Here is a 23,318-nt window from a genome sequence, read left to right on the forward strand (position 1 = left end):
ACCATTACCTCCACCATTTGCTCGCGCTTGTGCAGTCGTGGTGATTTTACAGCGCACTTGCATCGCACACGGTTAAGCCAGTACCTGCACCATTTTGCTCGCGCTTGCGCAGTCGTGGTGATTTAACAGAAAAAACAACCTATAGAAACCGATGAGAGGAGTGGCGGGAAACGGTAGCCTGTTTAGGAAACGTACAAGAGAAGGGAAGCGTGAGCTAGCACGACGCATGAGCACAGTGCTTACCCATTGTAACACCCCGAGACTGATGCGCCAGGTGTCTTCCATTTCTTCGCCGTTGTTGCCATGTCGTTTTTTTGCGTGTGGCATCTTGCCATGTCACCATCTACATTTCATCTGCATGTTTTTGAAAACTTGCATCCGTTCGGTTTTCCCCGGTTCTCTCTGTTGTACGTTCTGAGCACAGACACACTCGTACGCACCCACGGCACCTCCCAGATCTCGTTTTGTGAGACGCAGAATAACATTCTCAGAATGGGCCGAGAGTTGATCAGTGGTCTTGGTACATCACCGGTAGACCGCTTGTCAAAATTCGTTCCATTAAGAGGTCGTTTGATGCCCCAACGGTTAACCGCGTTAACCGTCAGATCCCTTTCTCTTTGTAGCCCAGCACCCCTCCTCACAGCCCACTAGCCCATCTAACCCCTCGCCATGCTCTCCTTCGTTGGATCACGATCATATGGGCGAAAACCGCACCTCATTTGGACTCTCCTAGCTCCCTCTACCTATATAAAAACCTTCCCCTCCATTTTTTGAGGTGCAAACCCTAGTCCATCTCCCCTCATGCCGCCGGCGGACCAATCGCGCGCCGCCACCTCAGCCTCCGCCGCCCCGCGCCCAATCCTCCGCCGCCATGTGTCGCCTCACCGTCACCCTCCACCGTGCGCCGCCCGGGCCCGTCGAAGCTCGAGCCATGCCCTCCCGGCCCGTCCGCGCCGCTGGCCTCCTACGCCTGCGCCCGAGCGCCCCGCTGCCGCCGCCGTCTCGCTCGCCTTCGCCGCTGCACCGCCTTCTGCCGCACCCATGCAGCGTCGCTGACCTCCGTCGCCTTCGCTGCCGCGCCCGCCTGCGCCAGCTCCGGCCACCGCCTCCCCGCCGGAGTTCGCCTCCCCGTGCCTCAGATCCGGCCGATCCGGCCCCGGATCCACCTCCTCGACGTCCATGCCCGTCCCCGGCCACCACGTCGCCGGAGCCACGCCGTCACCGGTCATCTCCCTTGTCTCCGGCGAGCTCGGTCATTGCCTCGATTTCCGTGCCTAGGTCAACCCTAGACCCAGAGGTGAAATTTTCTTCTGTCCCGAAATATTCTACTTCATGTGCACTTGTTCATCATGCCATATCTCCATGCATATAGCTCCGATTTACGCATATGATATGTCAAAATGTTCACTACTTGATGCTCTTCATGATAGTTGCATTTGCGTTCATGTTACTGTCCATATTCATGTATTAATCTTTGTTGCAAAACTGCGATGTGATATAAACTGCTGGAATCTGCTGATTGTTAACATCATGTATGCATCTTGTGAGTGGTGTAACTTTGTACTTGTTGATCCTATGATGATGATCTTGATACGCACATGTTCTGCTCTTCATGATCTACATGTTGGTGTGCTTTGCATTCATGTTAGGGTACATCCTGACATGTTAATCTCTGTTGAAAAAGTGCATGTTGCTGTTAACTGCTAAAAACTGTTGTAACTTGCCTATTTATCATTTTTATATCTTTTTGTGTGATTTTCTTTTGAGCATCATGTCTACATGTTTTAGGAGAATAATCGTGCTGTCTTTATAGGGGTGCAATCCATGTATTTTGATATTTCCCTATAGTGAGTGCATCAAGCTTGTGAAATGGGTTACTTGTTGTTAACTTTCTGTCAAGTCTGTTTCTGTCATATCATGATGCTATCTTTGCTTGATGCTATCAATTAACCCGTGCATAATCTGGAGATGCTTAGTTGACATGTTTTGTTGTACATGTTATGCTCTATCATTCCATGCCTTTTTATGCCGCATATATGTCTTGTAGAATATGGTTTCATTGCCATGAACATGCTTACATGCTGTTCCAATTTTCTGTTAACTTCATGATGCCATGTTGTGAGCTTGATATTAGTTAATACATGCATATTCTGGAGATGCTCCAACTAAATGTTTTGATATGCTATGAGCACTTTGTTAACATGCCATGGTTGTTAATTTTGGACTTCACATGACTCTGTTCCATGCTTGCAAACATGCTATCATGATGTTGCTGTTTTACACTTGCTGAAATTGTTTCAATATTCAAACTTGTCTTGTTGGTTCCTACTAATCCATGAGCGATATGTATATGATGCCATGATGTTATTTTCTATTTGTTATGTGTAGTTTGATACCATACCCTTGGTTGCCATGTATAGTTTTTGTAGCATCTTTGTTACATGCCTCCAACATGCCATCATATTAACTCCGCTCATGCATATGCTCCTGTGTTATAAAGATGTTTTTTGCATTGATCATATTGGTTTAATATTGATGCCCATGAACCTGAAACTTAATGTTAGTTGAAGTTTGCTATATATAAATGAAGTGCATGTAAAGTTTGTGCTCATATGATTCCTATAGCATGTTGTTTTGATGATTGCGACGTGCCTATTTGCTGTTTTGGGCAGATTGTTGTTATATCTTGTTTGGAGTGTATGTGTTGCACTGTTGCTCCGTTTAGAGCATGCTCTATATGAAACTTGCTTAGAATTGCATGTAGTTTCATATTATCTTGTTAAATCCTTGTTTTGAGGTGTGTGCTTGATGTTTGAATGTATTTTTGCATCAATGCCATGTTTAACTTGTGTTGCTCATATCTTCTAGGCCATAGTTCCGAATTAAATGAACTTTATATGTAACTTAACTAGAATTTCATGTAGATCATCATGGTGCATCTTAACTTGAAAATAAGGTTTGGCTATGTTACCGCTTGCTATGTTGCATCAATGCCATTGTTTTTTTTTTGAAACCTCGTAGCCTTTCTTTTCTTCTCTTTATTCTTCTGTTAAAGAGAATTAGAGAGAGGGGGGAGAAATGCCAGCAGCGGGAGCTGCTCCGGCCTTTTGCTTCCCAAGGCCCAGCGCGCGCCCTTCAACCCTAGTCCGATCCCTCACTCTCCTCTCGATCCCCATCTCCCTCCTGACCGCCGCCACTCGCACACATCGAGCCAGGGAGAGGAGCTCCCTGCGCCCGATCCCCAGCGCCGCCACCTCTCATCTCTCTCGATCCACCTCGTCCTCCTCCCGACCGCGCCGCCAGGGGGAGCCTCGGCTCGATCCCCATCTTCCTCCTCCCTGCGCCCTCCGGCGAGCTCGACTGCACGCGCCTTCTTCCCTTGCCGCGCCTCCTGCCTCGCGAGCCTCCCCTTGCCACCGTCCTTATCCTCGACCTCCGCGCCGTCCCGGAGTCCCTCGCCCGCCGCTGCACGGCTAACCTGCAGCTTCCCTTCCGCTGCCATGGACGCCACCTCGCCGGCCTCCTTCTACCTCGACGAAGCAGGGCCCCGACGCCCGCGTCCGACCCCGCCATTCGCCTCGTCGACCCTTCTCTACGTCGCTGCCTCGCCATGGAGCCGCGCCCGCTCACCTCCTCCTCCGACCCGCGCGGCCGTCTTGCACCACACCCGTGCGCCAGCTTCCTCTGCATCGAAGCCCTTCTTCAGTTGCGGAGAAGGACACGCTCCTTGTCCCCTGCAACGTCGCCTCTCCAGCCGCATCGGCCCGCTGCTAGGTCGTGCTCGACCCCAGCCTCCTCTGCTTCACCTTTTCGCCAGAGATCACGCCGCTGCTTTCTTCTTCACCTCCTGCCCGAGTCCCCTACATCAGCCCCAGAAGCCACCGTCCCCTGTCGGTGGCCTCTACTGTCCTTGCGCACCTCCTGGACAACCCTGCTGCCCGCTGTCTTCATGCACCTTTGCTTGTTGTTGCCGTTGACGCCAAGTTCCCCTACGATCCATCTACGACTACGCGGACTCGCCAAGTACCATGACGCCCGGAGCCCTGGATACTTCAAGGTTGACTCCATCGCCGAGAACGACTACGTGACAACCCTGGATATGGAACTGCAAAATGCCGAGTACCCCTTCGAGTTGACAAGACCGGCAAGCCCGACGACACCGAACATCTACGAAACATGAACCACTACTTCCACTACCGTCACCGTGTACCACTACTTCCACTACCGTTGCGAGAACGTCTACTTCCATCTACACCGCATAGAACTCGTTCCGCCCCGAAAACGCACGCTTCAAAGGTATAACCGATGAGACGACCTTCCGAGAATGAATGCGTGTTGTATGAGATGCTCATGTTCGAACCGTATCCGAGTTGTCATTGCACATTCCTCCTTGTTTGCCAAGCCGTCGACCCATGGGGAACCTGGTAACCGGGATCACCCCACCATCTTTTGCATGTTCCGTACATCCACACTTCCTCTTGCACCGACATCTCGACGGGTTGTCGGATCATCGGAATGTTGCCGTGGCACCATTTTCGTTGTCATTGCCGTGGCACCCCTTTTCGATCCGCCATGGTGACCAAATGCTTCATAACATGCTCATGTCAACATTTTCATAAAATTGCATATACTTCTATATGTCATCCGCATCATGATAACAACATTTAAAATGCTTAAAATTGTTGTTTGCTTTAAATTGCTAAATAACATATGAGGATTTTCTGGAATTGTTGTTTGTTATTTCCGGCCTCATTTAAATTGCCTAGCTAGGTAGTTTTATTATGCTTCACCTCTTGCCATGTTTAACAACATTTAATATTGTTGAGTAGCTTAAACGAGATGAACTAAATAATTGTTGTGAAGTTTCGTCAATATGCAACCTCATTGCATATTGAGCTCCACTTAACTTGTAGTGTGGTTTGTTGCACCTTGCCATGCCATGCCTCATTAAAATGGACATGCATCATACTTGATTATGCATCATGCCATGTTTATGCTTGTTCGTTTACCATGTTGTTTGCTTCTTTTTGGTGTTGCTTCTTCTTAATAGTTTTGGTAATGTTGCGATTGTGAGGATTCATTCGACTACGCCCGTTCGTCTTCTTCATGGACTGGTTCTTCTTCCTAGCGGAATTTCAGGCAAGATGACCGTTACCCTAGATCTCACTATTATCATTGCTATGCTAGTTGCTTTGTTCTATCGCTATGCTGTGCTACCTATCACTTGTTGATCAAGCCTCCCAAATTGCCATGTCAGCCTCTAACCTTTTCACCCTTCATAGCAAACCGTTGTTTGGTTATGTTACTGCTTTTACTCAGCCCCTCTTATAGCGTTTTTAGTTGCAAGTGAAGTTGAAGATTGCTCCATGTTGGAACATGATTATGTTGGGATATCACAATATCTCTTATTTAATTAATGCATCTATATACTTGGTAACGGGTGGAAGGCTCGGCCTTATGCCTGGTGTTTTGTTCCACTCTTGCCGCCCTAGTTTCCGTCATACCGGTGTTATGTTCCTTGATTTTGCATCCCTAACACGGTCAGGGGTATGGGACCCTCTTGACAGTTTGCTTTGAATAAAACTCCTCCAGCAAGGCCCAACCTTGGTTTTCCATTTGCCTAACAACCTATACCTTTCCCTTGGGAGTTATAAACCCGAGGGTCATCTTTATTTAACCCCCCCCCCACCCCCGGGCCAGTGCTCCTCTGAGTGTTGGTCCGAACCGTGTAGCCTGCGGGGCCACCTCAGGGAAACTCAAGGGATAGTTTTACTTGTAGCTTGTCTCATCCGTTGTGCCCTGAGAACGAGATATGTGCTGCTCCTATTTGGATTTGCCAGCACATTCCGGTGGTTTTGTTTTACCATTGTCAAAATGTCTTGTGCCTCGGGATCCCGAGTCTAATCGGATGTCCCGCGATGGAGGATTGTCTCCGCGGATCCTGAGCTTATAATGGGCTAAGTTGGGACACCCCTGCAGGGTTTAAACGTTCGAGAGTCGTGCCCGCGGTTATGTGGCAGATGGGAATTTGTTAATATCCGGTTGTAGAGAACTTGACACCAGACTCGAATTAAAATACCCAACCGCGTGTTTAACCGTGATGGTCTCTTTTGGAGTGGGTCGAGAAGAGAACACGGTGGTGTTATGTTTGAACGTAAGTAGTTCAGGATCACCTCTTGATCATTACTAGATTGTGACCGTTTGCGCAGCTTCTCATCTTATTCTTGTATTCGTAAGTTAGCCACCATACATGCTTAGTCGCTTGCTGCAACCTCATCACTATCCATTCCTTACCCATTAAGATTTGCTAGTCTTGATACGCATGGTAAAGGGATTGCCGAGTCCTTGTGGCTCACAGATTACTACAACAACAGTTGCAGGTATAGGCAATCAGATGGATCGTGACGTGAGAGCAATGCTTACTTGTCTTGAGTTCTTCTTCTGCTTTGCCGTTCAGGGGATAGGTTCCTGGTCGGCAGCCTGGGCTAGCAGGGTGGATGTCGTTTGAGTTTCTGTTTGTGTTTCATCCGTAGTCGGATATTGCTCTTATGTATGATGTTGTTGTATTCATGTGGCATTGTATGCCTCTTGTATGTATTCCCAACTATTATGTAATGGTACGATGTAATGATATCCACCTTGCAAAAGCATCTCCAATATGCGCTTCTATCCTTGGTGGGACCTTCGAGTTTCTTTAGGATAGGGTCGCATATTGGGCATGACACCCATGTACTACATGTGCTGTCGAAAGGGCTGAGGGTTGCCGTTCGATCTGGGAGCATCCAACGGTGCAGACGTACAATCCGTGGGGTTTGGGTTCTGGCCAATCAGAACGCACGACTCAGATCGCACGCGGCAACGGCCACGGTTTGGTAGGCACACGGCTTCCGTTTGACCTCTTTATACACTAATTGAGTTTCCTAGGCATTTAATGTCCATAATTCAAATATGAACTTCAAATACATGCTCCAGTTCACCAAAATGGCTAGAAAACTTCTACATGTGTCCTTGGGTGCATGTTTAGGTCCCATGCCAGGAATGCGAATGAATTACAACCGTACCGGCGTCCTGGATCGTCCCCAAACATTTAGAATCTTGGTTTCTAAATCCTCGTAAATCCTAAACTCACCAGAAAGTCATGAAAGTTGGCATGGTGCCACGTCATGGCGCATATATGTTGTGGTAAAAACATTGTCTAATTTGGGCCAATCTTTATTACAAACCTCTTACAAACCAGAACTTCTCTCAAAGAAGCCTCGTGGTTCCGATAGGGAAACATGTTCCCCTTGTGGCGAAACATAATCGCTGCCTCTTTTCGCCTTGTATTTTCTTCTACGGGCAACATGGAACGACGGGATATCGGTGCTGAAATTTAAACTTATTCAGGGTTCGTTTGGCCTTTTTATACACTAATTGAGTTTCATAGGCATTTAATGTCCATAATTCAAATTTGAACCTCAAATACATGCTCCAGTTCACCAAAATGGCTAGAGAAAATATACATGCATGTGTCCTTGGGTGCATGTTTAGGTCCCATGCATTGCCAGGAATGGGAACGAATTACAACCATACAAGCGTCCTGGCTCGTCCTCAAACATTTGGAATCTCGATTTTTAAATCCCTGTAAATCCAAAACTCACCAAAAAGTCATGAAAGTTGGCATGGTGTCACGTCATGGCGCATATATGTTGTGGTAAAAACATTGTCCAATTTGGGCCAAGCTTTATTACAAACCTGTTACAAACTGGAGCTTCTCTCAAAGAAACCTCATGGTTCCGATAGGGAAACGTGTTCCCCTTGTGGCGAAACATAATCACTGCCTCTTTTCGCCTTGTATTTTCTTCTACGGGCAACATGGAACGACAGGATATCGGTGCTGAAATTTAAACTTATTCAGGGTTCGTTTGGCCTTTTTATACACTAATTAAGTTTCATAGGCATTTAATGTCCATAATTCAAATCTTAACCTCAAATACATGCTCCAGTTCACCAAAATGGCTAGAAAAAATATACATGCATGTATCCTTGGTCGCATGTTTAGGTCCCATGCATGCTAGAATGGGAACAAATTACAACCGTATTAGGGTCCTGGCTCGTCCTCAAACATTTGGAATCTCGGTTTTTAAATCCCCATAAATCCAAAACTCACCAAAAAGTCATGAAAGTAGGCATGGTGTCACGTCATGGCACATATATGTTGTGGTAAAAACATTGTCCAATTTGGGCCGAGCTTTATTACGAACCTCTTACAAATTGGAGCTTCTCTCAACAAGAAGCCTTGTGGTTCCGATAGGGAAACGTGTTCCCCTTGTTGTAGAAACATAATCACTGCCTCTTTTCACCTTCTATTTTCTTCTACGGGCAACATGGAACGACATGATATCCATGCTGAAATTTAAACTTATTCAGGGTTCGTTTGGCCTTTTTATACACTAATTGAGTTTCCTAGGCATTTAATGTCCATAATTCAAATCTGAACTACAAATACATGCTCAAGTTCACCAAAGTGGCTAGAAAATGTACATGCATGTGTCCCTGGGTGCATGTTTAATTAGGTCCCATGCCAAGAATGGGAACGAGTTACAACTGTACCGGCGTCTTGGCTCGTCCTCAAACATTTGGAATCTCGGTTTTTAAATCCCATAAAATCCAAAACTCACAAGAAAGTCATTAAAGGTGGCATGGTGTCACGTCATGGCACATATATGTCGTGGTAAAAACATTGCCAGTTTGGGCCAAGCTTTATTACAAACCTCTTACAAGCCGGATCTTCTCTCAAGGAAGCCTGATGGTTCCGATGGGGAAACGTGTTCCCCTTGTGGCGAAACATAGTCGCTCCCTCTTTTCGCCTTTTATTTTCTTCTATGGGAAAAAATGGAACAACATGATATCCATGCTGAAATTTATACTTATTCAGGGTTCGTTTGGCCTTTTTATACACTAATTAAGTTTCCTAGCTAGGCATTTAATGTCCATAATTCAAATCTGAACTACAAATACATGCTCCAGTTCACCAAAATGGCTAGAAAAATTATACATGCATGTGTCGTTGGGTGCATGCTTAGGTTCCATGCAAGGAATGGGAACGAATTACAGCCTGACCAGCGTCCTAGCTCGTCCTCAAACATTTGGAATCTCATTTTTTGAATCCCCGTATAAATCCAAAACTCACCAGAAAGTCACTAAAGGTGGCATGGTGTCACGTCATGGCACATATATGTCGTGGTAAAAACATTGCCAATTTGGGCCAAGTTTTATTACAAACTTCTTACAAACCGGAGCCTGTCGCAAGAACCCTCGTGGTTTCGATAGGGAAATGTGTCCCCTTGTGGGCCAAATGATAATCGCTCCCTCTTCTAGCCTCGTATTTTTTCTACACGCAACACGGAACAATGGGAGATTCGCACTGAACTTTGAAATTATTCAGGGTTCGTTTGACCCTTTTGTTCATTAATTAAGTTTTCTAGGCATTTAATGTCCATAATTCAAATCCAAACTACAAATACATGCTCCAGTGCACCAAAATGGCTAGAAAAAACATACATGTGTCCTTGGGGTGCATGTTTAGGTCCCATGGAACAAAATGGGAATGAATTCAACCGTCTCGCTGTCCTGCCTTGGCCACAAACATTGCAAATCTCGATTTATAAATCTCTGTAAATCCAAAACTCATCAGGAAAACATGAAACTTGGCAGGGTGTCACTACATGGTACATATAATTATCCAATTTGGGTGAAGCTATATTACAAGCCTCTTACAAACCTAAGCTTCTCGCAACCCTCATGGTTTTGGTGGGCGAAACAGTAATCGTTGCCTCTTCAAGCCTTGAACTTTGTATTCTACCAGCAACATAGAATAACAGGAGTGTCGTGCCAAAATTTGAAACTGTTTAGGGTTCGTTTGACCATTGTATATATTATTACTAATAATTAAGTTTTCTACGCATTTAATGTAATCCATAATTCAAATTTGAACTACAAGTGCATGCTCCAGTGAAGCAAAATGGGTGGGAAATCGTACATGTGTCATTGGGTGCATGTTTAGGTCTCATTTAAGGAATGAGAATGAACTACAAACTTGTCGTTGTCCTGAAACATTGAGAATCTTGGTTTTTAAATCCTAGTAAATCAAAAACTCACCCAAAAAACATGAAACTTGGCATGGTTCCATGACATGGCACATATATGATGTGGTAAAAAAATCGTCTAGTTTGAGAAGAGGCGCACACATTAGTAGCCAACGGAGTCCTTTTTGAAAGAAAAAGCGGACACGTTAATATCGCAAACGGTTGTATTATATGAACTATGTCAAAATTTAACCATACTCAGTTGCGTGCGTGCAGCTGTTTGTTTAGACAGGATGAGTGCGAGAAGTCCGCCGTGCAAGCTCGACGGGACGCATGCAAGCAGTCCTCCACGCAGGCTCGATGGGACACGTGCATCCTATCCACCTCGCAGGCTGGACGGGACACGTGCGAGCAGCAAGGCTGCCCATGCTCACCGGGAAGCGAACTCTTTGACCTCCATGCACCAGCCGCCGCCCGCCTCGCTCACAACTTCTCCATTAATGGGTTAATTAAAGCGCCTACCTCCGGTTTTTGCTTGTGATCCCATGACAACATTTGCTTTGTTCGTGTTTTCAACTCGTATTCTGGCCTAATTTAAATTGCCACATAGGGCAACGGATAATATAGCGACAAATAAAATGGCAACTGATAGTACGACGACAAATTTACAATGGCACAGATAATAATTGTCTTACATATTCTGGATAATTTAAAATGCCACATGCGGCAAAGCCCGGAAGACACGGGGGCAAGAGAAGAAGGAAATCGCATGCAACAATCTGGATCGCTATTGTATCTACTCTTCGATGGATCGGAGGGCGATGACATCCCCCAACTCCTTCTTCAATTCCTCACGACTTTAACTGAAAGCAGACACGGATTCCTCCACCTCCTGCTCGCACTAGATCCGGAGCTTCCTCAAGTCACCCATCAGTTCCTCGACGACCGATGTCAGTGTCATCCCCGAGGCACTGCTCTGCTAATGCAGCATCTTCCAGCCGGTGGCCTCATCCTCCTTCTCGGCGAGCGCCTTAGGAAGCTTCGCATTGTCACCCATGAGTTGCTCGACAAGGCCGGTCGCCTTGTCAACCGAGGCATCGCTGATCTCGAGCAGCTTCATCAAGCCGTCGACTAGCTCCTGCTGCTAAATGAGGCTAGCGAGATTGTCGTCGTCGCCGGCCAAGGACTTCAGAAACGCCAGCTCGTCGCAATCGCCGACACGGTGAGTGCACTTGTGAGCTCGTTCGAGGGCTCTGCGGCTCGCCAGAACATCTCTGTTGCGGCTGCGGCTGCCGCTTTGCGGCGGGACCTCTCTAGTGCTTCTGCAGCCTTGGTCTTTGTTGTCTGGTTATATGCCCACTCGAAACTCCTCCTGCCGGTCATGGCAGAACGACTTGACAGGAAAGACCAGTTTTGTGGGTGATGGGGAGAGGAACTGTGAAGTAATTTTCGAGTGGGTAGTTTTTATAGCCCGGTGCTAAGTGTGAACACATACTAGTTTGGTCGGTGTGAACAGATTTGCAATTACTTATTGCGTTGTAATATGCAATGTGACGATAAATAAAGTCAAAATTTATTGATGGTTCTGGCCTTCTGGGCCTAAAAAGCCCCGTTTTTGTTGTTCTGCCTCATCGCAAATCATTCTTTTGGATCAACCATATGCCACGCATCGGAAGCCCGAAACATGGGCCCTTGTTCTCGGATGTACGTGTATGTGTCTACCCATTATCAAACACGGTCATGATATCACCATCGTGTCCTATGGATGCGTCGTCGCGTCTCCCACTGGGTGCTAGAAGGTTGACCACGTGGTTGCTCGCGTGGCGTCCCTGCGTGCGCTCTGCTCGCCATTGAGGCAAATTTACAATGGCAACGGTTAATAATTGTCTTACATATTCAGGATAATTTAAAATGCCACATGCGGCAAGGCACAAAACACTCATGACCTACTTATGCATACAATTATTATAAAATATAGGCTAAAAAGCTGAGCTGGCGGCCTTCCGACCAGGGTCTTCTCGAACTCCATGATCAGCATATCACCCTTGCGACCGTTCATTATGTGTACCTTACTAATCATCGCACACGAGTAATCGCAGACGCATCGTATGCGATACTCCTAGCCACCACAAGAAACTAGTTTGCATTTTTCAAAGTTTTTTGTACGAACAGAATCGCACACGAACTTACTATAGTAATCATCTGTGTTATAATTTCTCATTGCAAACAGTTCATCCGAGTGGTCTGTTTACTGCGTATCACACACATCTGGTTTACACGAATCGTTTGTGTTCTTTTGGCTCATCGCAAATGTTGCATATCACACACATCTCGTTAAGATCAACCGTTTCGATTCTCTTGCCTAATCGAAAACAGTTTGTCCAAGTGAACCGTATGCTGTATATCACACGCACCTTGATCTAGCTAACCGTTTCTATTGCATTCCCTAATAGCACACAGTTTATCGGAGTGAACTGTATGTCGTATATCGCACACACACATTGATATGGCTGCCCGTTTTTGTTGTTCTTCCTCATCGCAAACAGTTCTGCTGGATCAACCGTATGCCCAGCATCGCACACGCAAGTAAAATCTAAAGCGTGTTTGATGTCTCCACCATCGCAAACTTTTTGCACCTTTTTGTTTTACACCACTGTTTGTGATTATTGTGTCGCACATAGTTTCGTCGAAGGGTCTCTGATCGTAGTGTCGCGTTAGCAGCATCCTGCAGTAGTGATGCATGATTGGTTTCCAAGATATAGGGGGAGATCTCCACAATTCCAATCTGCCATGTGCATTTGCAATCCAAAGAAAATTCCTCATTTACACATCTTCAGTGGGAGTTCCTCAATATCTTGTAACCAATTTCTTTAAACTCTGTACTTGCACTTCAATTATTTATACTCCCATTGACACCTAACCAATTTCTCATCAATCACCAATATGGGGGATATTGTAAGTGCATCAAGTATCCCCTTAGTGGTTTTGGAATATTGAAGACAAATAGGTTGAGGAACTAATGTATTTGTGAGTATACACAGGTAATATAGTTCCAAAAGATTTGGTTTAAGACATGAAAGTCGACCCCTAAAATGGATTTCTTCAAGTGAAGAATTTGGTGATGAAATTGGTACGGCCTTTGAAGAAATTGGTGTGAAGACTTTGAAGCTTGAAGACTTTGTTTTCGTAGTTTCTTTTCTTATTATTTGAGTCGTAGGAAAAACCGTACTATCGAAGGGGGTCTAGGTGAGATATATTTCACATTTCCAAAGTGATGCTCAAACCTATTCAAACTTGTACACAAAAACTGCTTCGAGTGAAGCATTTGGAAATCTCTAGTACAGCTGCTGCATTTGCTAGCGATAGTGATGAAGTTCATCTGGCCATTGAAGAATTTGGTCACGCCGGGGAGTTAGGAGTATGCCAGTGTGTTCTGCCTAAAAGTGAGGAAACTGAGTGCCCTGAATTTGAGAGTTCAAATTTCGACTGTTGTTGCGCCGCGTGCCAGCTGTCGAGTGGATCCTTATCCTAACAACGGTCGAATGAGAGAAGGACATTTATGACAATTCATGTCGGGCTGCCCCTGGCTATAAATAGCCTCCCCCTACAACCACTTGTTCGTTCGCTGCCCGAGAGAACTTGACACTTGTCATAAGAGAGCAACCCATCCTCTGACGATTTTGGGAGAATCCTAAGAGAGGAAAAACCCAGAGCCAAAGTGATTGAGCATCACTGAAAAGATTGATCTATGTGATCCAACGCCTGTTACCTTTGAAGACAGTTATTCTTCCAGATGGTTAGACGTCAAGTTCTGAGTACACCAAGAGTCATTGTGGTGTGCCGGTGAATAAGTTTGTGAATGTTTTGGAAGTCTACCTTGAAGACTTACCATGATTGATTGGACGAGATCTGCATGTCTTAGTTCAAGAGGAATACGATGAGGACTGTGTGTCCTCTGAGTTGGGACTCAGCTGTCGTGGGAACTTTCGAAAATAGTAAGGGGTAGGGTAAAGGTGAATGATCTATCGAGATGCAAACAGGTGACACGAATGATTTTAGCGACTTCAGGCCTCTCATGGTGGAGATAACAACCCTACGTATCATGCTCCAGAGAGGCTTTCTTTTATCTGTCAAGAACACCGGGTTACATTGTGTATTTGAGAGAGAGGGGGGAGAACAGATCTCCATGTCTGAGCTAAGTCCTGAGACTATTGGTGAGGGGAAGAGAGATGAGAGCTAGGGCCATCCTAGCTACATAGTGGGGGTGGGTTATATAGAGTACGCCACCCCCCTCATCTCTTATATTACAAAGTGGGGCATTGATGCCATAATGTCATAATACTACTAGGATGATGCTTCGACTGCCTTGACGACTGTTAGTCTTTGCATATCCGAGTGAGTCATACTGCCGAGTGGTTGCATGTCATCCGAGTGGATGGTACATCGGTACGTCCGAGTGGATAGTATGTCTGAATGAGATTTATCTGGACCCACACCTCATGTGTGGACCCCATGCTTTATGATATTTTTACCCTTTGTGGGCCTACCTGTTATGTGTATCCCCAACATTAGCCCCCGAATCGATTGCGATTTTGCAGAATGAGTTTGTGAAAGACACAATTTGGCCCGAGTCATTACGGTAATACTCGATACCCATCATCGTCCTTTCAAACAACCAAGGTTTGAACAAAATCTCAATGGATTCTGGCAATGCTCTTCCTGACCGATCTGGGGTAAGTGGGCGCGAGGAGAAACATGGTGACAATCGTTCATCTCTCGGAAGAGGTATACTCATGATCCGAGTATGGAAGTGTCATTAAATCTGGGCAACCAGATTGATGCATGGACCGCTCTCTCGGAGATATGCCATTCTTATCCTGGAGGAACGTCAATACGAGTCGGCTCTAGATCCAAACTTATGGGTTTCACCCTTCAATTCCTAGAAGAAGGCTCGAAACGGGTCCATAGAGGAGTGTTAAACTCACCTTATAGCAATTTTTTGAGTGATCTGGAGCTAGTCCTGCACCGAGTAACTGATTACTAGAAATTTTGTTCTGTGGGTGCACGATCAGCGCACCCATAGGGTGTAGCCCGCGAGACTCTGACTGTTTACCTGTTATGTTTATTCCCAACATCAACCGCCTCACCCAGACGTACAGTTGATGCAGCAACTGGAACCGGTCTACCAAATTTCATTGTCCTCACCGAGCCAACCTGGTTTTAAATTCCTCAACCCTCTCTTTACTTTATTCCGCTGCTAAAGAATTTGTGATCTGTGTTCTGACGAATTTGAAATGAAGAGTTTCATCACGCTATCTTTCATTTCCTCAGTTCATTTTCTTCAAGCGTGTATGAATATATGATTGCATGTTCTTCACTCTCACATATCCTGATTGCATGTACTCTGATTCTGTGATGTCTTAGCTTCCCTTTCACTCTAATCTTCGTCAAATTCTTCAGAGTTTGACAAATTTCTAAAAATCTCCCATTCACCCCCCCCCTATGGGAGTTAACCTGCGCTTTCAAAGCATCCTTGGATTAGAAACGGCACGGCTGGAAACATGCGCCACCAATTGAAGATGCAACGACATAAGGAAAACTGCTGCCATGGCAGCCGAAGGTGCCACATGGACCAATCAAAGGGGAAGAGTGCGTCATCGAACGTCCAACTCGGATTCGCCAACCAGCTCGCAGGTTCGTGGGCCAAATATGGGATAATGCCATTATAAGCAAGGCATGGAAGGAGTGAAGCATCCTTGGATCAGAAATGACACGGCTGAAAACAAGTGCCACCAACTGAAGATGCAACGACATCAAGGAAAAGTGATGCCATGGCAACCGAAGGTGCCACATGGACCAATCAAGGGGAAGGGCGCGTCATCGAACGTCCAACTCAGATTTGCGAGCCAGCTCGCAAGTTCGTGCCCATAATGGGGTAATGACATAAAACACAAGGCGTGGAACGAGCAAAGCATCCCCGGATTAGAAACGACACGGCTGGAAAGCAGCCACACCGATTGAAGATGCAACGACATCAAGGGAAAGTGTTGTCATGGCAGCCGATGGTGCCACATTGACCAATCAAGGGGAAGGGCGCGTCATCGAACGTCCAACTCGGATTCGCGAGCCAGCTAGCAGGTTCGTGGGCCCAAAATGGGTTAACGCTATAAAAAGCAGGGCGGTGAAGGAGTGAACCATCCTTGGATCAGAAACGGCACGACTGCTTTACTTTGTGTTTCTTTCTTCTTTCCGAGTCGTATTCGAGACCTGGTGTGTGTAAACGAAAGAGAGAGAACTATAGTACCTAACACCAATGTTCATGGTCCATTTCCTCCATTGATAGCTAATATTGTTTTTTTTTGACAGGTAGTAGCTAATTGGTGGGAGGGGAACGGTGGGGTTTTCCGGAGCTTCGATGCATCTAAGGTGGGGACCTCGTCGGCGTTCCCCCCGGCTGCTAGCCCAAGGCGGCGGACCGGATCTCATCAGTGACCTCCCCGACGACCTCCTCCTCCTCGTCCTCGCCGGCCTACCCTGCGTCAGCGCTGCCGCGCGCACCGGGGTCCTCTCCCGCCGGTGGCGCAGCCTCTGGCCCAGCCTCCGCCAGATCGTCTTCAGCGACGTCCCGTTCCACTCGCTCGAAGCGGTGCTCGACCGCTTACCTCGACCCCTGCCCGTGGTTTCCCTCATCAAAATCCGCTTCCCCAACGAGCGGCTACCATGGCCGATCCCCGAGGAGCGCCTGGTCGACGCTGCCAGCGTCAACTCGTTGCTCCGCGCCGCCGCGCGGCTCGAGCCGGAGGAGTTCGAGTTTGAGCTCCCCACGAACTTACTCGACGGTCCGCTCATCGTCGACCTGCCTTGCTTCCACCGCGCCACCTCCATCCTGCTGGACCTTCACCCCGTCGACGTCATCCTCCACGTGCCAACCGGCGTCGAGTTCCCCGCACTCGAGGAGCTGCACCTGTGGGCATGCACCGCCGACATTGACGCCTTGCCCTCCTGCTCCCCGCGCTTGCGCACGCTCTGCCTGAGTAACGTTTATTCCGACAACGACGACCTCGCTGTGAGCGCCACGCTTGCGGTCAGCTCGGCGTCGCTGCAGGAGCTTGTCCTGCTTCAAACCGACTGGATGGATGGCGTCAACATCGTTGCCCCCACGCTTAGGCAATTGACCGTGTCTTTTCCGGCAATGGAGAAGGTCAGCATCTCGGTCTTGGCACCAATGGTGGAGATGGTCGCGTGGAGATGCTGCTACTTCGAGCTGTCCATCGTGTTCGGTGTTTGGCGACTCGAGCAGGTGACTCTGCAGACGGCTGAGAGACCAGGACAGCTGCCTTCGCTGCAGATTCATGCCAGCGCCGTACGTCCTTCTCCCACTCAACTTATAGCAAGCTCTGACCAAACTAAATGTGTGAATGATACATATCGTACCAAATTGTTTTTCCAGAATCCTATTTTTGTCAGTGAAGAGGAGACATTTATGCACGAGATAGAGAAGCATATGTTTGCCGAGTTTTCTGTTTTGGAGCTACATCTCGAAACAAATGGACATGTGTTTGGAGCGCTCGCGTTTCATGTCCTAGGGATGAATAGAATTTGTAGTGCTATGCAGAAGCTTAAGGTCATTCTACAGAGATCATCGGTAATTTTCTGCTCTGATTACATACTCTAATGATACATTGTGTATTAATCACATATAATGTTTTTTCTCACAAAAAATCACATACGATATTTTTCCCGAAAAAAGAAGTTCACATATATATTATATTTGGTTTTAGGTGAAAGAAGGATGCTCACCTCATTGTCCATGTGAGTCCACGGGGTGGAGATCCCAAACTATCTCCTTGACTCGAATCGAAGAAGTGGAGATCAGTGGTTGTGGAGGAGACGATCATGACATTGATTTCTTGAAACTGATACTCAAATGTGCGCCAAGGCTCAAAAAAATGATTGTGAAGCTGTCAGATGGCGGGGCCTCATCAAGTGACGATGGATGCACAAACATATACAACATTTTCAAGGCTTATTCTTCCGTGGAACTCTGTTTATCTTAGCTCTGGTGAGTATGTTGTACACGCCTAATTAGCATGCTTTGTACTCCCTCCGTTCCTAAATATTTGTTTTTTTAGAGATTTTAAATGACTACCACATACGGATGTATATAGACATATTTTAAAGTGTAGATTCACTAATTTTGCTCCGTATGTAGTCACTTGTCGAAATCACTAGAAAGACAAATATTTAGGAACGGAGGGAGTAGATGCAACAAGGACATAACTACTAATCCTTGTAAAGTTTCATACTAAAGTCAAGTCGTCAGCTTTTTCATGTTGTGCAAACTCTCTAGTGTGGTTCAAATGTGGCATTGATAGGCCAACTATCTGATGCATACGCATCCCGGTTATTAGCTAAATATGCTTAACAGTGAATTTGTATGGGCAAACCCTCATATCTGTATCAAATAGGAGCTTAATGGTGTAGTGGGTGATAAACAGTTTGAATGTTTTTATGCAAGCTTACTTACCTAAGTTGCCCTTTTTATGCAGTTTTTATCAAAAAAATTGCTGACTATGCCCTTGTATTTTGCATCTGTATCCAGTGCGTAGCAAAAAGATAGTTTCTAGTTTATGTAAAGTTAGTTGTCCCATCTGAATTACACTGTCATAAAGATAGTTTCTAGGTTAAATTATGTTCGAGGAGTACTTTGTTTTTTTTTCTCTGCCTTTACTATGTATTACGTTTTATCTTCCAACGGCAACAAATTTACTCATACAATGACTATACATTTGCAGCACATTACGATGCTTACCAGAGTTTTTCAATTTGCAATCTCTGCAGGGTTAATGCTCAGCAGCCAAAACTCCCCCTCAGCATGATTGCCATGGTTATGCCTGGATCCGCGGTGCTCGTCGACATGATTATCCTTTCTAAGAACAACCAACTCTGTTACCTGGTCTTAAAATTTTGCTTTGTTGCTTCATCCGATTATCTTAGGTGTTGTTTTTCAGTGTGTGGTAGCTTTATATATGGCTGTAAGTGATGCACTCGTAGATAACTCCTGAATGGTTCCCGGGCCATTCAGGCATTCAGCTATCAAAGTTAATGCACTAAACCTGTGTCAGTCATGCACTCCAAAGCTAATGACAAGTTAAGCCTATGGTTTCAATTGCTTGTCGCTGTTTCATTTTGACGAGGCACTGTGTGTTTTCACAAAAAATAGATTGTGCAGCAGTAGATGTTCACTCTGCAGCTCATTACTTATATATATATGAACAAAATTAGATTTCTGATTTGCTCACCCTCTGAACTTGAGAGTTGCTTTCGGTTCCCTCTGTTTCTTCAACTACTGCAATCGAGCCGATGGATCACAAGTCTCGGTCTTACAATCAGAAATCAATCAGATGTGCCTTCCCGTCTCCGATGGCCGGCTAGTCCTCCCTCCTTCTGTCCTTGATCCTCCGGCCTCTCCCTTGTCTGCTCTCCTTTTTCAGCCACCGGCCGCAACAATCATGAAGTCTAACTAGATTCATTTACAGGCATGAACCAAACAAAACAAGGATTTATCCATTACGTCCCGATACCAGCGTGATCTAATTCCTTTACCATTGACGTTACCACTCTCTAATCCAAACACCTCCTTAATGGTATCCTCCAACACAATTGCAACTATTCGACTTGAAGGAGCACAGCGAGTAAGGCCCGACTCAATCAGGCTATCAAGTTCATGGCGCCAGTACCAGCTTCAGTTTCAGACGCTAGCTCCTGCATTCCAACAAGTACTCCACCAGTTAATATTGTACGTACTTCTTAGGAAATGCGTGACTGAGCAGAAAGCCAGTTATACCAAGCATTACCAATCTATTAGTCCGTTGCCTTTTTTATCGCGATCGTCTTCCTCAGCAGTTGTCAGCCTCTCTCTTAGATCGACTGGGTCTGCCAAGTATTAACACCCTTTAGTATCACCCAAATAAGTATTAGTATTAACATTCATTTATTCACCTTTTATGTATAATGTCCTCTTAACAGTCAAAACATTTAAAAATGCGAGGGAAGGGCTAGTGCAGATTGGAAATCAAGAGCCTAAACTCAGACTAACATTTTTGAATGAGATCCTGGAGTTCTTAGCGAAGACCTATAACCGTAAAAATGAACATGTACAGGCAACCCACCGTGCAAGTAAAATCATGCAACTGTTATAGGCCTAAAACAGGTAGAAGAAAGAAAGCAGCCAACAAATGCAAGAGGCAGAAAAGGATATCCACCACAGTTTCGAAATAGCTTGCCGAAGCAACCAAGTGGTATGAGGACAGGAGAAATCAATATGGGTAGAAGAACACTATTATCGGTAATGGAATTTCTCTGACAAACAATTTCAGGTATCAATATGTGTAGACGTAGCTCATGCTTACGAAAACGGTTGAGTGTTCAGTTAATTTACCTGCATTTGTGGCAGATATGATCCAAGGGATTTTCATTTTAGCAGGCTGTGAGACTGAATCACCTGTGAAGAGTTTGACAGTTAGATATTATGCATATAGCCCGTTGATTAGTTCCTTATGTTCTCTATGATGAATGAATGCAGCTGTTCAACGAATTTAAAAAATACTTAACCTGAATTTGCAACTGATGGGTTCCAATGAAGATAATTAGGCAAACCTGTGAAAGTTGGAGCACCTGAAAGGAGTTTTGCAGTTAAAACAGATAGTAGGTAGCCAAAGCCAAGGACTCAGTGTTCAACTATTTACCTGCACTTGTCACTGATGAAGTCTCAATGTTTTTAGTTGAACCTGTCGTATGAAGCATTATCTGCGAAGATGGAGTGCTAAAAGCACCTGCCCAACAAGCCCACAAAAATGAGCATGTGCATGTAACCAACTAGGTGTATTATATGATTTGTGGTGTGTATGCTTATCAGCTTCCAGATGCCAGTGCAATCCTGCAACTATTGTGGGTATAAAACAAGTAGAAAAAAGAAAGCAGCTGATAAATGCAAGAGGGGGAAAATTCCTCGGTTTTGGGAAATAGTTTGCCATAGAAACCTAGAGGTATGACGAGAACAGATATATATATCAACCTGCTGAATTATAAAACATGGCAGGCAGAATATTACTATCGGTGATGGAGTTTCTCTGCCAGGTGACAACTAAGAATTTCAGGTATCAATATGCGCAGATGGACTTTCTATATGGTATGAAAACGGTTGAGAGTGTTCAGTTCATTTACCTGCATTTGTGGAAGATATGATCCAAGGGATTTTAGCAGGCCGTGAGACTGAATCACCTGTGAAATGTTAAAATGATGATTATAGCCCCTTCATTAGTTTATTTGGTGTTCTCTAACAATGAACCATACTAGGGATCATCAATCTTAAAAGATGTAGATTTGTCTAGGTTTGAAAACGAATGCAGGTGTTCAACGAATTTAAAATACTTAATCCGAATTTGCAACTGATGGGTAGTAACAGAGATAATTAGGCAGACCTGTGAAAGTTGGAGCACCTGAAAAGAGTTTTGCAGTTATTAGAACTGGTGGCAGGTAGCCAAAGCCAAGCACTCAGTGTTCAACTAATTTACCTGTATTTGTCACGAATGAAGTTTCACTGTTTTTAGTAGGACCTGTCGTACCGAACATGGTCTGTGAGAATGGAGTACTAAAAGCACCTGCAGCCAGTTTGGTAGTTAGAACATAGAAGAGGCATCAGGTACCCAGGCAAAAATACAATAGGTGACGTTAAGTTAAAATGGCAACAGAAAACTTCAACGGGAAGATGTTTCTAGTGTAGATCTTTTACACATAACATGCCATCAATCAATGGCATACTATTGTTAACGGTGCATTTGTGCATTTCTGAAAACGTACATTTTCCTAGATTATTCGAGTTGAGCAGTTAGAAATGACAGCAGGTAGCCAGGCATTGATAATGTGCAAAGAACAACACCCAACTTGATGCCTTTTATGAATTACGATGTACATATAACATGTACAAAATGTAAGCAACCAACAGAAGAAGAATATAATAGGGAACACAGGGGAAAGTTGTTTCCACCCTACATTCTTAAACGCAGCTTATTAAGATGAAAAGCAGAGGGTCAAACAATGCCTTAGGGCAAACCATGGGGGGGGGGGTAGCATGAGAAGTACTACATGGTGTATGAGCCTCATCGATGGAATAACCCAATCATAAACCTAGCCGAGCAATTTGATAAAATCCGTCCAGTAAGAGCAGCTAAGTGGTCTGTAACAAGGATGGAAGTGCAGCAAACTACTAGTAAATCAAGAGAGTATAAGGAATCAAAGTGGGACGGGGCATCCCAAAAACCCATATGAAAAGTGCGACTGAAGTTCAAATGGAAGGAGAGATGGAAAGCTGGTCACAACTGTGAATTAATTACCTGCCATCGCACTTGACTGAAATAGGTGCCCTTGATCGAGCTCCACAACTGTACCCGCTTTTAAACATTCCTCTAAATATTATCACGTGATTTTATCAGAACATAATCGAAGTGAGTTTCAGAAGCAAAGGAACAGCAGAAAAATGTATATCATCAGATATGTTCTTTAGAAACTGGAAACAGATGGTCAGAGACTAGTTTTAATTACCGATAAGATCCACCACCCGATTTTGTCCCTCAGAGTTCAAACCTGTCATTACAAACATAGCATGCTGTTAAAGCATATATAAAATGGAAGGCAATGTTACCAACATCAGGCTTAACAGGCATCAAATATTGCAATTCAAACTGGTATTGTTGAAAATCAATAGAACGTAGATAATGCTTAAACATCACTGGATAAATATGTAAAACTGAAATAAAGGGCATGTGTTAACTACACGAGGCATAACTGGAACCAAATATAGCCGTTCAAATTGGTATTGATGTAATCGAGCGGCATAGTTCCGACTTGCACATAATGAACAACATATTGTGAATGACTGAAATAAACAAGGCATAAATGATCAATATAAGAACCAAATATAGCCATTGAAAACTGGACAGAGTCTCACTAGAACCAACCTAACAAGCAAATACAGATAAACAGGGCATATGCTTGAAAACTAGACAAATGCTCACTTTAACCAACCTAACAAGCAAATACAGATAAACAAGGCATCTGCTTAAAAACTGGACAAATGCTAAAAAAAGCAACCTAACAACCAAATACAGATAAATAAGGCATCTGTTTGATAACTGGACAAATGCTCACAGCAACCAAACTAAGAACCAAATACATATAGACAAGGCATCG

At 45.0% G+C, this 23,318-nt stretch overlaps 2 protein-coding genes across 2 annotated transcripts; one reads left to right on the forward strand and one right to left on the reverse strand.

Moving 5' to 3' along the window:
* Nucleotides 1–16,279: 16,279 nt before the first annotated feature.
* Nucleotides 16,280–19,236, forward strand: LOC123042008 (FBD-associated F-box protein At5g22730-like). The gene is made up of 5 exons (XM_044464539.1): nucleotides 16,280–16,337; nucleotides 16,434–17,430; nucleotides 17,518–17,712; nucleotides 17,849–18,129; nucleotides 18,909–19,236. Exons 2-4 carry the CDS (start codon nucleotides 16,483–16,485, stop codon nucleotides 18,122–18,124), a joined length of 1,419 nt encoding a protein of 472 aa, XP_044320474.1. The 5' UTR covers nucleotides 16,280–16,337; nucleotides 16,434–16,482; the 3' UTR covers nucleotides 18,125–18,129; nucleotides 18,909–19,236.
* Nucleotides 19,237–19,274: 38 nt separating this feature from the next.
* Nucleotides 19,275–22,707, reverse strand: LOC123042009 (uncharacterized). Its single transcript, XM_044464540.1, has 10 exons — nucleotides 22,671–22,707; nucleotides 22,463–22,534; nucleotides 21,644–21,730; nucleotides 21,551–21,568; nucleotides 21,294–21,350; nucleotides 20,816–20,902; nucleotides 20,682–20,744; nucleotides 20,509–20,571; nucleotides 19,925–20,003; nucleotides 19,275–19,832 (listed from the first exon to the last, which is right to left on the reverse strand). The coding sequence occupies exons 2-10, from the start codon at nucleotides 22,467–22,469 to the stop codon at nucleotides 19,826–19,828; spliced, it is 468 nt and encodes a 155-aa protein (XP_044320475.1). The 5' UTR covers nucleotides 22,470–22,534; nucleotides 22,671–22,707; the 3' UTR covers nucleotides 19,275–19,825.
* Between the last annotated feature and the right edge of the window lie 611 nt (nucleotides 22,708–23,318).

Source organism: Triticum aestivum, chromosome 2B (assembly GCF_018294505.1).
Source record: "Triticum aestivum cultivar Chinese Spring chromosome 2B, IWGSC CS RefSeq v2.1, whole genome shotgun sequence".
In the NCBI taxonomy this organism is placed as follows: domain Eukaryota; kingdom Viridiplantae; phylum Streptophyta; class Magnoliopsida; order Poales; family Poaceae; genus Triticum; species Triticum aestivum.

Bases quoted from the DNA above. Each gene is read 5' to 3' on its own strand.
- LOC123042008 (XM_044464539.1), top strand. From the start codon at position 16,483: ATGCATCTAAGGTGGGGACCTCGTCGGCGTTCCCCCCGGCTGCTAGCC. The intron at 17,431-17,517 runs GTACGTCCTTCT...TTGTTTTTCCAG, and splicing joins TGCAGATTCATGCCAGCGCC to AATCCTATTTTTGTCAGTGA. The intron at 17,713-17,848 runs GTAATTTTCTGC...ATTTGGTTTTAG, and splicing joins TCATTCTACAGAGATCATCG to GTGAAAGAAGGATGCTCACC.
- LOC123042009 (XM_044464540.1), bottom strand. The intron at 20,903-21,293 runs GTAAATGAACTG...CTTGTTGGGCAG, and splicing joins CATATCTTCCACAAATGCAG to GTGCTTTTAGCACTCCATCT. The intron at 20,745-20,815 runs GTAAATAGTTGA...AACTCCTTTCAG, and splicing joins TTCATCAGTGACAAGTGCAG to GTGCTCCAACTTTCACAGGT.